This window comes from Carcharodon carcharias, chromosome 1, assembly GCF_017639515.1.
Source record: "Carcharodon carcharias isolate sCarCar2 chromosome 1, sCarCar2.pri, whole genome shotgun sequence".
Lineage (NCBI taxonomy): Eukaryota > Metazoa > Chordata > Chondrichthyes > Lamniformes > Lamnidae > Carcharodon > Carcharodon carcharias.
The window spans coordinates 76,996,914-77,014,735 of record NC_054467.1 but is presented as its reverse complement, the minus strand read 5'-3'; the positions used below and the strand labels follow the sequence as shown (position 1 = coordinate 77,014,735).

The following is a 17,822-nucleotide window of genomic DNA, read 5'->3' as shown; positions in this document are numbered from 1 at the left end:
GGAGTCTGTAGTTAACACACAATTCACCATAGGCTGACATTTTTCTAGCCTTGGGCCCATACAGACCAACAAAATATGGTGTATATATTGCTCGCCTCAGTGAACCTTTCTCCCACATTAGGGAATGTTAAAGGGTGAAAGTGCAAGACATGGTCACAACTTTCGACCATTGCATGCACTGTATTGGACCTTCACAGTTGGTCTTCTGTTACCACTATTACTCTGGAATAAGTCCTGCAATATAAGAGGAAATTGCTGGAAACAGTTCAACAATATTAACTGCCCAATGGCAAACTTGAACAAATCCACATCAAAAATGCTTTTTGGTATTTCCAATTGGAACATGGTGAATAGATTACAATTAGAAACATCCCCTCATCCACTAAGTGCATCAAATGGAACTCTGGAACAGGAGGAGGCCATTCAGCCCCTTGAGTCTGTTACACTATTCAATCATGGCTGATTCACACCTCAATTCTATTTATCCACCTTTTCTCCATATTCCGTGATACCCTTACCTAGTAAAAATCTGTCAATCTTGGTCTTTATCATTTTAATTCACCTGCATCCACAGCTCAAAGGGGAGAGAATCCCACATTTCCACTACCCTTTGTGTGAAAAAGTGCTTTTTAATTTAACTCCTGAATGGGCTAGCTCTCATTTTAAGGTTGTTCCCATTTGCTCTGGATGTCAAAACCCTAACAAGATCTAGACCAAGATTTTCCATTGGAATTCCAGTACATCAGCTCTCTGAAGCAACTCCAGCAGCCCTAGATGAGAAATTGTTTGGACAGCCCACTGCATGATAGGTTTTTGACAAAGGGTAATCATTGATGATGGTGATTTGCTAAATATATATTACAACATCTTTGCCAAAGTACTCAAATTAGATGCAAATGACAGGATATGTTATATTGTGTATTTCCCATCATTTGTAGCTTACAAATGTTGAGATCTGGGGTTATCTATGGCAGTGAAGGGATGGATTTAAAATTCAAAGGCCATTGTCTCTGGTTTTGATCATGAGGCACCTGATTGCTCAGGGGTATCTAAACTTTATGGCTAGTTTGAGAGGCCATTGATCATGTTATAGTGCAGCAACAATCTGAGATCTGACGCAGCCACTTTCTCAAGCATCCCAAGACCCCTGCCCACCACTCCAAAGCAGATTCCCCTAGGGCTGTCAAAGCTCAAAGATTGGCTTGGAGTCTCCAGGAATCTCCAGGATGATGCTGTTTGCAACTCTGGAGAAAAATCATATGGACATTAAAAATTATTTTTTGGTTGTTTTCTTTGAACATTTCTCTTTACCAGATATAATAATATTGAAAATAGGTGGGGGTGGATGGGGGAAGGCTGTTTGGCTGACAATCAAGCATCACCCAATTGGGTAATGAGTCGTTTTGCTTTTCAATTGGCGTAGGAAGGCAGTATATCACAAGGGTTAACTAATGGTTGGAGCGTGAGGCAAATCATGTGATGGAACCTCCAGGAATACATATAATCACAGTTGGCAACCCTACTCCCCAGAGTTGGAAATTCCACCAAGAATCCATCAAATGTATTGAAATTACCCTGCCCACCATAAAAGCAGCCCTTCTACATTTCTTTTTTGTTTGTGCTAAACAGGTATTTCCTGCGCAGAATGGGTATGCACATGGAGGTTAAGTGAGGACTTTACGTATGGATTACTGCAAATTTTCCAGTACACAGATTACATTTTCATCTTGTCATGAAAAGTGTGTGTGTGTGTGTGTAATTTAATTGAATTACATTGGAGACAGCTGGTCTGGAGGCTTAGAGTTATCAACAAGAAGCTAGGTTTGAAATGCTAAATGCATAGACGTGGTTGAATTTTAGAATGCGAGGGGTAAGGAACATTTGTATTTTTAGCTAATTTAGGTTAGTTTGAATTTCAAAGAGATGGTAAGATGTTAGACCCAGTCAGAAGAAGCCAAGCCAAACAGTGTGTTTATTTTCCCAAAGGTTACTGATAAAATTAGCTATATGGAGAGTTATATTATGAGAAAGGTAAAATTCCAAAGACATATTAGAACAATGGAATTTGCATTAAAAAGGGAAAAACATGTGTAACGGAGGTGAGGTTACGTGTAAGGAGAAAGGCATTCTAAGATCCAACACAAGCATGAAAAGCCTCCAGCCTCTGTGAATCAAGTTGCTGGCCATAGGAACCGAAGCTGAGAAAACTCACTTTGAAACTCACTGTCCAGGGTATTGCACTGCTTTACCTGGGTCTGTTTAAATCTAATTGTTGTTACTGTTGCCTTAATGGAGGCGTAACTGGTGGCCAGATTAATTGGGGTTTTAGGAGTTATTATAGTAGTAATTTGTAGACCAATGTATGTGCTTGAAACCTTCTCTTTTGTTAATAAATGTTTAATTTAATTTTCTTAAAACCTCTGAACTCATGGTAGTTTTATTACTTCTGAACTCAGGGCACGCATCTCAAAATAAAATACAAATTGCAAAACAGTTGTGACCGTGTGATCAAATTTCTCTCATGGATTTGACCCACCTGGCACACATCATCTGCTATGTCATAACAAAATTGGGGGCTATTGGCGGGATATATTTGTAATTCTTTAGTTGTTATGGAGTTGGTGAATCTTAAGGTTATGAGTACAAGAAATACTTTGAATTCAGGAGTTAATGTGAGGCATTTTTAAAGTGGTGAGACTGCAAAATGGCTGTATCCATGACTAAAACTTTTTTGGGAGTAGAGGATATAACTGATTGGGATGCAAAATGTATCTAAGGGTAAGTTAACAGAGTTGGTGGATAAGTTGTAGTTGAGGTTATCTGTAGGGGCAAAGAAAGCAGCTCAGCATTTAAAGTTGGAAGGGATACTTGCCACTCATGAGTCACAGCTGGAGGTAGTGAGACTTCAGTTAGAAATGAAGGGTCTTGAATTTGAACAAGCAATGGAAATGAGAAAATTGGAACTAGAGGCAGCAGAAAAAGGAACGAGAAATGGCATTCCAAAGGGAGCTGGTGGAAAGGCAGGAGAAAGGAAAAAGACAAGAGAGGGAATTTGAAATGCTGAGGTTAGAAAAGGAAGCGAGAATGAAGGAAAGAGACAGAGAGTACCGGCTTAAAAAGCTACATTTTAAAAAGGAGACATCAGATGCTGAGAAAGGTTCCGATGATGAGAAAACCTTGAACCTAAAACCTAGTGGGGAGATGTTTAAATTTGTGCAAGCTCTTCTAAAGTTTGAGGAAAGAGATGCGGAGGAGTTCTTTATTTCATTTGAGAAGATACCTAAACAGATGAAATGGCCACAAGAAAACTGGACATCGTTGTTACAATCTAGGTTGGTGGGTAGACCACATGAGATTTATGCTTCACTGTCAGAAGAAATGTCAGTGAACTCTGAAAAAAGGCTATTTTGAGTGCATACGAGTTGGTTCCTGGGTCATACAGGCAGAAATTTATGAATATGAGAAAACAGCCTGGGCAAACTTATATTTGAGTTTGAGAAAGTAAAACAAAGTAATTTTGACCAGTGGATACGGGCATTAAAGATAGAGACAACATATGCCACTCTTAAAGAAGTAATTCCTTTGGAAGAATTTAAAGATTCAATTCCTTTGGTAGTGAGAGCTCATCTAGAGGACCAAAGGGTTAAAACTGTAAGACAAGCAGCAGAGACAGTTGATGATTATGAGTTTGTTCATAGATCTAAACTTTTTTTTCATCACCTTTTAAATCAGAGAACAATAGAAAATGGGAAGGTGAAGGAAGGTGGGTAGTCAGGGAAGATAAATTCCCAATAAGTTTTTTTTTCAGAATAAAAAGGAAGGTGCTGAGGGTAGAAGTGACACTCGAAAATTAAGGTGTTTTCATTGTAATAAAGTTGGGTACATGAAAGTCAGTGTTTTGGAAATTACAGGAAAAATCTGTTGGGATTATTGGGATGCAGAAAAGTTATGGAAGCAAAAATACTTTGTGTTCTGAGGTTCAGGCACAGGAAAACCCAGTGGTTTGTGTACAGGTAAAACAGGAAGAATCAGTGATAGGTAAAGGTGTGGGAATGTGTTCACAATTTACCGAAGGGAATTCTGAGGAGCAGATTGTAGAAATGTTTAAAGATTTTATATGTGAGCGGGAAGTATTTCCATGTGTACAGGGTGGAGTAGGTGAAGATATTAAAATTTTAAGAGACACAGGGGCTAATCAATCCTTAATGTTGTGGGATAGTGATTTTTGTTATTCAGAGGGAGTATTGCAGGAACAGGTGGTAATAAGTGGGGTTCATGGAGATGCTAAACCTATTCCATTGTGGAAGATAAATTTAAAGAGTAAGTGGAAAACAAGTGAGGTAATGTTGGAGTAGTGGAAAAATTGTCCATTGCAGGAGTTCAATTTTTATTTTAGGTAATGATATGGTTGGGTCACAGATGTGGGTGATGCCTATGGCTGTTGAGCAGCCTGCAGAGGTGTTTTCAACAGAAGTGTTACAGAAAGAGCATCCTGGATTGTTTCCAGATTGTGTGATAACAAGATCACAGGCTCACAGGTCGAAAGAAGAAGAATTGGAAGTTAAAAGGCAGGAGAAGGTGTTGAAGTCCAATTAGCCGGCACTGTTTTTGATAACATTGTTCAGGAGGAAAGACTGGAGGATAATGCAGCTGAGGTATTTAGCTCAAGGCAGATGGTAGAGCTACAGAAAAAAGATATGCAAATACAACAGTTATATCAGACAGCTCACTCGGAAACAGAGGCAGAATGTATTCCAGAATGTTATTACCTTAAGTGTAACACTTCAATGAGAAAGTGGCGGCCTTATCATGTTTCAGCAGATGAAAGCCGGAGGGAAGTGCATCAGATTATTATACTATTTGGATATAGAAATGAAACCCTGATAACAGTTCATAAATTCAAATGGGGGGACACTTAGGAATTAGGAAGACACAGGCAAAAATACAAAAACATTTTTTTTGATCTGGATTGTGTAGAGATTAAGTTAAATTCTGTACAACACGTCACACATGTCAGGTTATAGGGAAACCACAGTGATTAAGACAGTGATTAAGCCAGCACCTTTAATTCTAATTCAAGCATTTGAAGAACTTTTTACTAGGGTCATGATTGATGGTGTAGGACCCCTCCCTAAAACGAAAAGTGGAAATCAGTACTTACTGACAATAATGAGTATGTCTACAAGGTTTCCTGAAGCAATATCTTTGAGAAATATTACAACAAAAAGAATTGTGGAAGAGTTGACTAAATTTTTTACAAGGTATAGTGTATCAAAAGAAATACAATCAGATCAGGGTTCAAATTTCACAGCTGTTTAAGGAAGTAATGAATAGTTTAGGGAAAAAACAGTTTAAGTCAACAGCTTTCCATCGTGAGTCACAAGGGGCTCTGGAAAGATGGCGTCAAACTTTAAAAACTATAATGAGGGTGTATAGTCAGGACTATCCACAGGACTGGGTTAGGGGAATTCAATTCTTGCTAGTTACTATTAGGGGTGTTCCTAATACATCAATGGATTGATCCCTTTCAAATTAATCTATGGTCATGAGGTAAGGGGACCACTGAAATTGATTCATGAGAAATTGGTGGGTCGATATTCAGCAACTACTCTCCTGGATTATCTATCAAACTTCAGAGAAAGGTTGGAAACAGCATGTGAGTTAGCTAGGGAATATTTTAAAATATCATAACAAGTGATGAAAATGAAGGCATACAGGAAAGCTACAGCTCATAGTTTTGTTGCTGGGGGGAAAGTGCTAGTTTTGTTACCAGTACTGGGTGACTCATTAAAGGCAAGGTTTAGTGGGTCTTACAGGGTTGAAAAGAAACTGAGTGAAGTAAATTATTGAATAAATACTCCAGATAGAAGAAAGAAGCAGATGTTATGTCATGTAAATATATCTAAAAAGCATTTTGACAGAGAAAGGGACCAAAAGGAAGGTGGTAGATAAGGAGGAAGAGGTAGAAACGAGTGATTCTGAAATTGATTTTCCTCTAATCAAATTGGTTAATAAGGGGGTACTTGAAAATTTAAATGTAATATTGAGTTACCTTTCAGGTAAGTATCAAAGTGATTTGGAGAAGCTATTGTAGTCACACAAAGCTATTTGTGAGAATAAGCTGGGGAGGACAAATTTAGCTGTACACAATGTGTGTGTAGAAGTTTCATCTTTGATAAGGCAACATCCTTATAGATTAAACCTGGCAAAGTTATCATAAGTACAGGAAGAAATTGAATTCATGTTTCAAAATGACATCATTGACTCTAGCTGCAGTAACTGGAGTTTACCTATTGTGATGGTACCGAAACCAGATGGCACACTTAGACTGTGTGTGGACTATCAAAAGGTGACTGCAGTGACAAAAGCTGATTCATATCCTATATCACAATTGGAAGATTGCATTGAGAAATCAACGTTTATCACAAAGATTGATTTGCTAAGTGGTTATTGACAAGTACTGTTGCCAGAAAGAGCAAAGAAGATATCGGCTATTGTGATTCCACATGAACAAATCATCTTAAAGCCATGCCATTTGGCATGGAAAATGCACTGCAATATTTCAAGAACTGACAAACAAAGTAATTGCAGGACTGATTGATTGTGCTGTTTATATTGGTGACTTGATAGTTTTCAGTCAAATGTGGGAGGAGCATTTTCAACATCTGGAAGAATTATTTAGTCAATTACAAGGATTTAATTTGGTAATGAAAGTGGCTAAATGTGAATTTTCAAAAGCGCAAGTTACATATCTCGGCCATGCCACTGGACATGGTAAGGTGGCTCCAAGAGATGTGAAAGTCAAAGCTATCATGGATTTCCCCATGCCTACAACAAACCGTGAAGCTTTGAGATTTCTGGGCCTGGATGGGTTTTAACGGAAATTTGTACCAAACTTTAGCAGTGTGGTTGCTCCATTGACTGAACCATTAAAAAACAAGAAGTTTCAATGGGCACAGGAGTGTCAGAAGCATTTGACAGTTTTAAAACTGTATTGACTATGACACCAGTTTTGGCAGTACCCAATTATGCCAAGCAATTTAAGTTGGCCTTCGATGCAAGCAACACAGGCATTATTGGGGCTGTATTGTTACAAGAAGATGAAATTGGAATTGAGAAACCAATAGTGTATTTTTCACAGAAGTTGAATGTACAACAGAGAAGATATTCAACAATCAAAAAGGAGGCTCTGGGCCTGGTGTTAGCATTGCAGCATTTTGAGATTTACATTGCAAACAAGTCTTCAGAAACAATTGTTTATACAGTTTGTAATGGTTTATACAAACCATTTAAAGTTTCTGGACAAATTTTTGGACAGAAGTGCAAGGCTATTCAGATGGAGTTTATTACTGCGACCATTTAATCTACAGATTATACATGTGACTGGTCGAGAAAATCTAATTGCAAATACATTGTCAAAGTTTGAAGCTCAAAGCAAAAATTGGACATTTAAAATCCTGGACACTGGACTGGAATGATTTCTGTTGAAACCAAGGATTTGTATATATATTGTTCTGTTAATGTATGCATCTTGTAATGTAATAGTGTGAGCATATAGATAAGTATATGAGGTAGTGTAAGATGGGTTAAGAAAATGAAGCCGTCCTTTTAAATTATGATGGTTCATTTTCCCGTACGGGGGTGGGGGGGGGGGGGTCATGAAAATTTGTGATTTATAGTAAAAGTGGGTTAATAGTGGGTTTTGGATTAGTTTCTCTGTGAGTATGTGTGTGTGCGGAATTTAATTGAATTGGAGACAGCTGGTCTAGAAGCTTTGAGTTATCAACAAGAAGCTAGGTTTCAAATGCTAAACATGCAAACATGGCTTAAGTTTTAGAATGCAAGGTACAAAGAAAATTTGCAGTTTTAGATAAATTAGGTTAGTTTGAATTTCAAAGAGATGGTAAGATGTTACACCTAGCCAGAAGAAGCCAAGCCGAACAATGTGTTTATTTTCCCAAAGGTTACTGATAAAATTAGCACTATGAAAAGATTTATATTATCAGAAAGGTAAAGTTCCAAAGACATAATGTAACAATGGAATTTGCATTGAAAAGGAAGAAACATGTATACAGGAGATGAGGCTATGTGTAAGAGGAGAAGGTATTCTAAGATCTAGCACGTGTGAAAAGCCTCCAGTCTCAGTGAATGAAGTTACTGTCTATAGGAACCAAAGCTGACAAAACTCACTTTGAAACTCACTGTCCAGGGTATCATGTTGCTTTGCTTGATTCTGTTTAAATCTATTTGTTTTCACTGTTGCCTTAGCAGAGGTGTAACTGGGAGCCAGATTAATTAGGGGTTATAGGAGTTATTTTAGTTGTAATTTGTAGACCAATGTATTGCTTGAAATCTTCTCTTTTGTTAATAAATGTTTAAGTCAATTTTCTAAGAACCCCTTAAGTCATGGTATTACTTCTGAATTCAGGACACGCATCTCAAAATAGAATACAAATTGCAAAACAGTTATAACCACGTGGTCAAGCTTCCCTCATGGATTTGATCCACCTGGCACACATCATCTGCCACATCATAACAATCTGCTTTATCCGTTTTATCCTTCGTTCTTCTTGCGACAGATGATATGCCTGCTGATCAGCTTGTTGTCAGGCCTCAACCTATGAAACTTTGGCAACTAACAGCAACTTTAAGGATATGTGGCTTTTAATGACACTTTGGATAATTGGTAGTTTCTATTTTCTAACTCCATCGATAACTCCCCTGATGGAGCTGACACCACAAAATAACAAAGTGGGGTTTAACGAATTTAAATAATGCCCTACCACTCTGTGGAACAGCCTGCAGGAAACACTGAGGAAAGAGTTTGAAAATCTCAAAGGTTTTTCAGTTTCATGGAGGTCTAAGGAGAACAGAAAGCTGGGGCAGGGAAAATGAACATTCTGTGTTTAGTAACTTGATCACAAGTAGAGCTCCATTAGACTCCATGTTGGGACCACACATGTTCTGATGAAAGGTCATCAAACTTTGCCACTCTACGGAATTTCCAGGCCAATTAGAATTGGATTGCCACTCCACTCCTAGTTTCTTACCTTAAAATCCAGCCACTCCTTTCTTGCCCAACCTTCCATCTCAGGCTGGGTAAGAACTGTCTAGTCCAGCGGATGCTGAGCCTTGTTTGGAGGACCAGAGAGTCAGAAGTAAGGAAGCCATGCCCCCTTTTTATACAGCACTAGCTGCCGTAAAGCAGGTAAGTTCAAAGGTCCAGTCAATTTCAGAAGCCAGGGAGAAGGTAAGTTTGGAAAGTAAGTGCGTAGGATTGAGGTGTGGGGTCAGTTGGGTGGTCGGGGAGGGTGGGGGTTGGGTGTGGGAGTTGGTTGGTTCATGGGGGTGTGAGAGCCGGCTGGTCCATGGGGTGGGATCTGTTGGTTGGGGGCCTGATGGTCAGGGGGGTGAGGGGTGGTTGCTCAGTTGGGGGGGATCTCATGGGGGTTCAGGGGACTCAGCAGGGGGGCATGGGGCAGGGCCGTGTGAGTACTATAGTTACCCAGGAATTTGAAATGGTTTAAATTCTCCTAATTTTTCCTGGGTAACTGTTACTGTAAGACAGTCACAACCATCCAAAGTTTGTGATTTATATTGTACTTTCAGATGGCTCCCATTGCAAAGCAATTGCCCAACGGAAGTTTGAACTTCCCAGGTAATTGCTGTGCAATCCTAACCTGGGGATTCTCAGGGTGGCGGGGGAGTGGGGTTCCCCAGCGCCTCTTTGGGGTAGCCCCCAGTTACAACATCCTGGAGCTTGGAAGTTACGGGCCATTAACTCTGTTTCTCTCTTCACAGATGTTGCCAGACCTGCTGAGCATTTCCAGCACATTCTGTCTTTATTTTCTCTCCAGGTAGGTAGGAGAGACTTGAGCCAGCTCCCAGAACGGGTGCTCCCAGTACGTGCTCATCAGGAAATCACAGGTCTGCATCTTCTTTTCCAGTCCACTAAAACAATTGGAACAATTAGGCATGAAGGGCCCACAATTCCGTGAGCAATGTTGCCTGCAAGAAACATTTCTGGCAGAAGTGCCTTTTGTGGATATCAGCCCCGTCTTGTGTGCCTGTATGTATGCATCTTTGTTTTTAAGAGAGATAGCTGGGGAGTACTAATTAGGACATCGTTCTATCCTAATAATTCCATACAAGACAAAATATGAAGAAAACATTGGGACAAATTCTGAACATGCAAAAAGAAGCCACAAGTTACTCAGGGAGCAGTTACTTTGTCCCAGATCCCTGCAGTCACCCTCCTACCTTTGTGTTTCTGTCTACAGAAAGCTTTATGTTTTTCAGAAGATGGTTATTGGGCCCTCCTTCCCTTTCATACACATAGACGATTCTGTCAAGGTCGGGAAAATTTCTGTTGAGGTCGGTTCCTTGTGCGTTATTGCGACCCACAAACCAGTCCTTCAGATCACCAGTCTGGAAGGGAGAAACAAGGGGAAAGAAAAACTACGTAAAAATATACTGCTGAAAGCAATTAAAGTTATCTGTAAAACAGATGCTAAATATTTCTCAAAAACTAGAGACATTTATATTACTAGCAATGACTTAAATTACATGTTTATTCTCAACTGGACATAATTTATGAAAATAGGAAAATAAAGAAATGAGAAAACCTGTGATAATGATAGAAGCTGGAAGCTGGAAGTGAATGAAGGATCACCTAACAAATAACAGCAGTGTGACAGAACTGTTAGAAGACTTTCCTAGCTGTACAAAAGCTTTAAAGTCAGTTCTGTTAGAGGGAAGCAAACGTTTGAAGTAAAAAAGAAATCCAGCCCCCTGAAAGATGGAGGCGATGCAGGAATTCCATTTGAGATCCGAGGAGATGGCAAGGCCAGAAATACTGACAGACAAAGAGGAACTAAGGGTAGATCCATCAAAGGCAAAGAACAGAAGCTAGTTGTTAGATTTGTGAGAGACATGAAGAAACTGTGCCTTTGAAGAATTTAAAGAAACAACGATGACCATGTCACCACAGAACATGAAGGATCATGGTGTAACAACTCAACTATTACACTGTGAAAACACTCTAGGCTCTATGCACAGAATGGAGCGTAAATACTACTGAACAAGTAAAATAGTTCATTGATATTAAGCAGAAACAATATGGGTCAGAGGACAGGACTCCTAGTCAAGGGGCATGGTTCAGATCTTGCAATGCCTAATAATCCCATTGACCAACAGTTGAGAGAAAAGGTCCAGAGAATCAGCAGTCAGCTAAAACACAGATAGTTAATTTGTGAAGGAAGTGGATAGTAATGGACTAAACTTTGATGGGAGACTATCTGACGAAATTTGATTAGAAGTGCAGAGTATCAGCCATCAAGAGCCTTGGGAGTCCCAAAACAATAACAATTATGCACCAAGGTGTTCAGGAATAGCACTGAAAAAGTGTTTATGTTTGTACTTGTACATATGTACGTACAAATACATAAGTCGCCAAGGAAAAGGTGTCAGGAACCATACTGGCACCCTTGAATTAAGCCCAAAATTGCAAAGTGATGCATTCTAACCCAAATTTCTTTCACTGGTCTTTTATTGCCATGGGAGCTGTGGTGGGGTTGGCTTAGGCCAGTAATTAGAACGGCAAGAGAGATTACCTTAGGGATAAGGGGAACAAAAACATATTTCCAAAAAGAAAAGAAACTAGAAGTGACAGGACACGATTAAATTCAGAAATACAATGCTAAGGATATGCTTTTAAGAACGGTTAGAAATTAAAATGTGCTCTTAGTTTATTAGTTCAATATAATTAGAAGGGGAAATAAAAGCAGAAGTGCCACACAAAGGAACTAAAATGGGATCTCCTCTGTCAGGAAGATTTGTTTTTGAGTGCCTGCCAATGCAAAGGACTGTCTCAAATCATCTCTGAGGGAAATGTAGTAGAGATACAATCGATTGTCATCTGCAAACCAATGATGAACTATTTTTTTTTACATGGCTAGTTTAAAAAAGATAGCCAAACTTTGTACCTGCTGCAAGAACAGGGAAAATCTGCTGGCAATTGAATATTTACACTGATTCAAAAAGAATGCCATTGGCACCCAATTTACAGCAATTGAATGTTATTTTTATTTTTAGGGTAGCCTGTATATTGTCTGAAACAAGGCAATAGGAATTGTGTCACAAACTGTTGACCCTCCCTCCCTCGCTCCCTCTTCTCTCTTCAATTCCCTGCAAATGTGGAAGCACCTCATTACCACTCAACACTCCTTCATTGGAATGCAGCTGTTTTGCAGTGGTAAATATTTGCATTTATATCATCACACTGAATATCTTAAAGCAGTCCACTCAATAAGTTACCTTTCATTTTGCTGAAAACAGAGGTATGGTTGTTCATAATAGAAAGAATACAGACCGTACTCAACCAGCTCACACTTGCAAAATGTAAAACAAAATGTTCACTGCGACACGTGATTTCACAATTGGGCAGCACTTGCTAAACAACCCTGAGTGCGCTAATAGCCAATTTAAAATAATTAGTCGAGCTCATAACATGGCTCATTTACACTTGCTAGAAGTGACATACATTCACACTCAGGGAGCCACTCTCCGCAAATAAAAGGAACAGGTTCAAGTCATATGCCTTTTTTTGAATTACTTGGGGGCTTGGGGAGCCCATAGTTCCCCATTTCTTTCTCCATGGCAATCAGAGTCGAGTCGCCAATCAATACCTTTTTCTCCTGTAGTTTAAACTGTTGTGATCATTTGAAAGTTGGCACTTATGCATTTGTGGTGATGAGTGCAAGATGAAAAGCTTTGGCAACATGTCTCTCTTTTCAGCAATATTCAAGTTCTGTGCTAGCAAACAAAATTACTTTTTAAGTGTTGTTGCGACACAAATAATGAGTAATAATGTACATAATAATAACTGAAATCCAAGTGTTCAAAAACATCTATCCAATTTTAATGAGCACTGATTTTGTCTTATGGCAGACTTGCCATTACAACTGTTCTCAGGCTTTTTTTGTGCCAGGGCTATGGTTGTCCACTAGATGGTGGTAGAAGCAAATCTGACAGACAATGAATCTTAATCAGAAGTTTGTTCATAGTTTGTACAGCACTTCTACAATTCAATCTGTAAATAATAAAGAACACAATCAAAGTAGAAAAGTTGCAGACCCAAATTCTACATAAATGTTGATAACATCCTCACGACTGTAGTATAATGGAGTATTAGACTAAGTCCCAGAAAGGGTTAATTGTAAAGTCTGTGATGTCATATGTTGAGAAGATATAACAATGATATTGGAAATTATTTTAAAATAGAGTTCTAGTGGGGTATATGTCTATGTGTGTGCCTGTGGGTGTCTTAATTGGATCAAAGCCAGCTAGTCTGGATGCTTTGATGTATAGTGCTTTTGAGATGTTAATTAGGTAAACATAAGAAGGGTAGAAGGTAAAGTGTAAAGTTGCATTTGTTAAAAGAAACCATTCAAGACTGCGGGTGAAATCTTACACCTAGCTAAAAGATGCCAAGCGATGTGTTTATTTTTTTCGGCTCACTAATAAAATTGGTAGGATGAAAGGATGTTATTGTTAGAAGAGGTAAAGTTAAAAGCCAAGTGATACAATGATTCAAAGAGAAAGGAATGTATAAAGGAGAATGGAGATTGTGTTTAAGGCAGAGGCACTTTAAAATCAAGTGCGAGAAGCCTCCAACCTGTAAGCCTGAAGCTGCTGTCTGCAAGGATCTACAGCTGAAAGAAACTCATTTTGAACTGTCTAGGGTGTGCTTTGCCAGGTGTCTCTTTGAATCTATGAGATTTACCTTAACGAGTGTGTAACTGAGTCAGATTAATTAGGGGATTTTTGTAGTTATTATAGTAGTAATTTTGTAGGCATATGTATGTGTTTACAATCTTTCTTGTATTAATAAATGTTTAATTTAGTTTTATAAAAACCTCTTGACACTCAGTGATCTTATTATTACTGAATTCAAAGCCTGTATCTCGAAACATACAAATTGCAAAAAAATGGCTTATGACAGTTGTTTCAAGTTTCCCTTTGGGGTTTGAACAACTCAGCTTTTACCTTCTGCTGTGCCATATTACGTAGAAGAGACTGACAGACTCGTGATGTGAGACTCTGGACAGTCTAAAGTGAATGTACAAGGAAAGCAAGCGTGGTCATAAGCTTGTGAGAGAGAGCTCACCATGATCTGTAAATATGTTCAAATTAAAGTTTCAGTGTTTATAAGGTAGCAGTCTTCAGGAATCATTGAAACTGCTGCAACTCAACAAAAGAATAATATAATCACACGTCTATCAATCTCCACCCTCCAGTCCCACAAGCCATTTGAGATATCTATGCACCTGTAATTTTGGAACCTTGAGCATCTAGGATTTTAACTGCCCCATCATTAGTCACTGTGCCTTCAGCAGCCTAGCCCTAAGCTATGGAATTCCCTCTTTTCCCTCCTTTAACTCGCTCATTCAAACTTACATATGACCAAGCTTTTAGCCATCTACCCTAATATCACATTATGTGGCTCAGTGTCAATTTTTGCTTTATAACACTGCTGTGAAGCTCCTTGGAACATTTTATTACGTTAAAGGTACTATATAAATACAAGTTGTTGTTATTTCTGTTAAAATGTTCTCACTAATATAGTCCACTCCGTTTCAGCGAATTATCCTCATTTAAGACCACATTTTGTGGGTTAATGGGCAGGATCTTTCCTTTGGCGGGTGGGCTGGGTGGGAGCGGAACCAATCGCCGCCTGCATTAGGCTGAATGCCGCCATTTTACACGGGCAGGCCAATTAAGGCCCATCCAGCGTAATACACGGCCGGTAGCGCTCAGCTCTTTCACACATGCGTGCTCAAGAGGGCAGCAATCTCCCTGAGGCACAGGGCTGCCTCAGGGAGATTGAATGGATATTAAAAGGATTGAATAAATGATTGAAAAATTTATTTAAACATATCCCCTCATGTGATGAGTTGGGACACATTTTTAAATTTATGATGATTTATTTATTTATTTAATAAATGCTCCAGGAAACCTCATCCTGCCAAGCAGCGAAGGCTGCTTGGGCTTTGCGCCTGCCCGTCAACTTTAAGGTTGGACGGGCAGCGTTCACAAGTGCTTTAATTAATTTCTTAATGACTTTATTAGGCCGTTGACATTTCGGCGGGCGCACAGCCGACTGCGGCGCACGCCTGCCGAATGAAATATCGCGATGATGTCGGGACGCACGCCCGATGTCATCACGCGTTATTTTACACATTGGGGCGTCAGGCCCACCCCCACACACCGACCGGAAAATTCTGCCCAATGTCTATTTGAATAGGCTGCAGGCACAGGGAAAACTTTCCGGAGAGCTTACACTTTGGGGGATTTTAAAGGACTACAGCTCACCATGAAAGGTAAAAATATGGTAGGTCTTCATTGACTACAGAATTGCGCCATAGGTTGCATAATGACCTGCACACATCAGCTGGGTCAGAGGGATTTCTTTCCATGGCAGTATAAGTTACCACAACATGAAGCTTTCATACTGTCTGATCCTTCCAAGCCTCAGCAAGAGTTCTACGTTGCACACATTCATCAGTTAAACTCTATGTTGGCAGGGCAGCACTACCTAAACACCACCATGCAACCCCACCACTGAACCTGAACTGTCAGACTACTTGGGCTGGATTTTTGCTACAGAGGTGGGGAGCTCGAGACAGGAAGCTTCCCGATTCAGCAGCCCCATCTTGGTTAGATCCAATCTTTACTCCAGGATGGTGGGATAGAGTCGGGCCTGCCAACACCTGAAGCAGATCCTAGGCAGCCATGGGGGGCGGGTGAGTACCAAGGCAAACTTGTTAAAAGGCACGCTTCAGTTCTCTGGGGCTTTGTCTCAGTTGTTTTAGATGCTGTTTGGCCCTCTAGTCCTCACCCAACCATGTCTTCCCCCCCACCCTTTCTGGCATCATATGCAACACCTCTCCCCAATTTGGCCCCTCATAACCCCATGCTGCTTCCATGCCAACCCACGCCTGCCACCCAGCCCCCATACAATATATGTGAAGACATTGGGTAGCTCACCAATTAATGCCCACTTAGCCAATTAATGACTATTTTACCCCTGGCAGGGGAGGCCTACGCCAAATGGGTAGCCCACCAGCTTTAGCTGGAGGGGCTGGTGTCAGGCAAGCTGGGGAGGGTGGTGGGGGAGGTAAGGCAAGTTCCTCCTGTGCCCATCAGAGGCATCATATCTCCCTTTAACCCTTCCCTACCTGCATCTCAAACCCAGCCTCCCCACTTCACTCCCCTCACTGGGGCCTGTCAGTCAAGCCCTACCAATGCCCCAAACTTGCCTTTAGTCAGGCCTCCATAACCTCCTATTCTTCACACACTGATTTAGACGGCCCGCTTTTACCTCCTACCCAAATCCACGAACAGGACTGTCCCGGCAAACCGATCGTGTCAGCCTGTTCCTGCCCCACGGAACTCATTTCTTGCTATCTTGACTCCATTCTCTCCCCCCTTGTCCAGTCCCTTCCCACCCACATCCATGATTCCTCTGACACCCTACATCATATCAACAATTTCCATTTCCTGGCCCCAACCGCCTCCTCTTCACCATGGACATCCAATCCCTCTACACCTCCATCCCCCACCAGGATGGTCTGATGGCCCTTAGCTTCTTCCTCGAACAGAGGCCCGAACAATCCCCATCCACCACTACTCTCCTCCGTCTGGCTGAACTTGTTCTCACACTGAACAATTTCTCCTTAAACTCCTCTCACTTCCTCCAAATAAAAGGTGTGGCTATGGATACCCGCATGGGCCCCAGCTATGCCTGTCTCTTTATGGGGTATGTGGAACATTCCTTGTTCCAGTCATATTCCGGCTCCCTCCCACAACTCTTTCTCCGGTACATCGATGATTACTTCGGTGCTGCTTCATGCTCTTATCTGGACCTGGAAAAATTTATTAATTTTGGTTCCAATTTCCACCCCTCCATCATTTTCACATGGTCCATCTCTGACACTTCCCTTCCCTTCCTTGACCTCTCTGTCTCAATTTCTGGTGATAGACTGTCCACCAATATCCATTACAAGCCTACCAACTCCCACAGCTACCTCGACTACAGCTCCTCACACCCCGCCTCCTGTAAGGACTCCATCCCATTCTCTCAGTTCCTTCGCCTCCATTGCATCTGTTCTGACGATGCCACTTTCAAAAACAGTTCCTCTGACATGTCTTCCTTCTTCCTTGACCGAGGTTTTCCACCCACGGTGGTTGACTGGGCCCTCAACCATGTCCGGGCCATCTCCTGCGCATCCGCCCTCACAACTTCCTCTCCCTCCCAGAAACATGATAGGGTCCTCCTTGTCCTCACTTATCACCCCACCAGCCTCCGCATTCAAAGGATCATCCTCCGCCATTTCCGCCAACTCCAGCATGATGCCACCACTAAACACATCTTCCCTTCACCTCCCCTGGTGGCATTCCGCAGGGATCGTTCCCTCCATCACTCCCAACACCTCAACACCCTCCTACGGCACCTTCCCATGCAACCGCAGAAGGTGCAACACCTGCCCCTTCACTTCCCCTCTCCTCACCGTCCAAGGGCCCAAACACACCTTTCAAGTCAAGCAGCATTTCACTTGCACTTCCCTCAATTTAGTCTACTGCATTTGCTGCTCCCAATGCGGTTTGCTCTACACTGGAGGGACCAAACGCAGACTGGGTGACCGCTTTGCAGAACACCTTCGGCCTGTCCGCAAGCACTACCCAGACATCCCTGTCACTTGCCATTGCAACACTCCACTCTGCTCTCATGCCCACATGTCCGTCCTTGGCCTGCTGCATTG

General features: G+C 41.1%; 1 protein-coding gene across 2 annotated transcripts in view; it reads right to left on the bottom strand.

Moving 5' to 3' along the window:
* cpe (carboxypeptidase E) overlaps positions 1-17,822 on the bottom strand; it is a 120,150-nt gene that overhangs the window by 37,142 nt on the left and 65,186 nt on the right. For both annotated transcript variants that reach the window (XM_041196561.1, XM_041196570.1), the window contains one exon: positions 10,261-10,428. In XM_041196561.1, the coding sequence (XP_041052495.1) occupies positions 10,261-10,428 (168 nt within the window). The remainder of the gene's footprint in view (positions 1-10,260; positions 10,429-17,822) is intronic.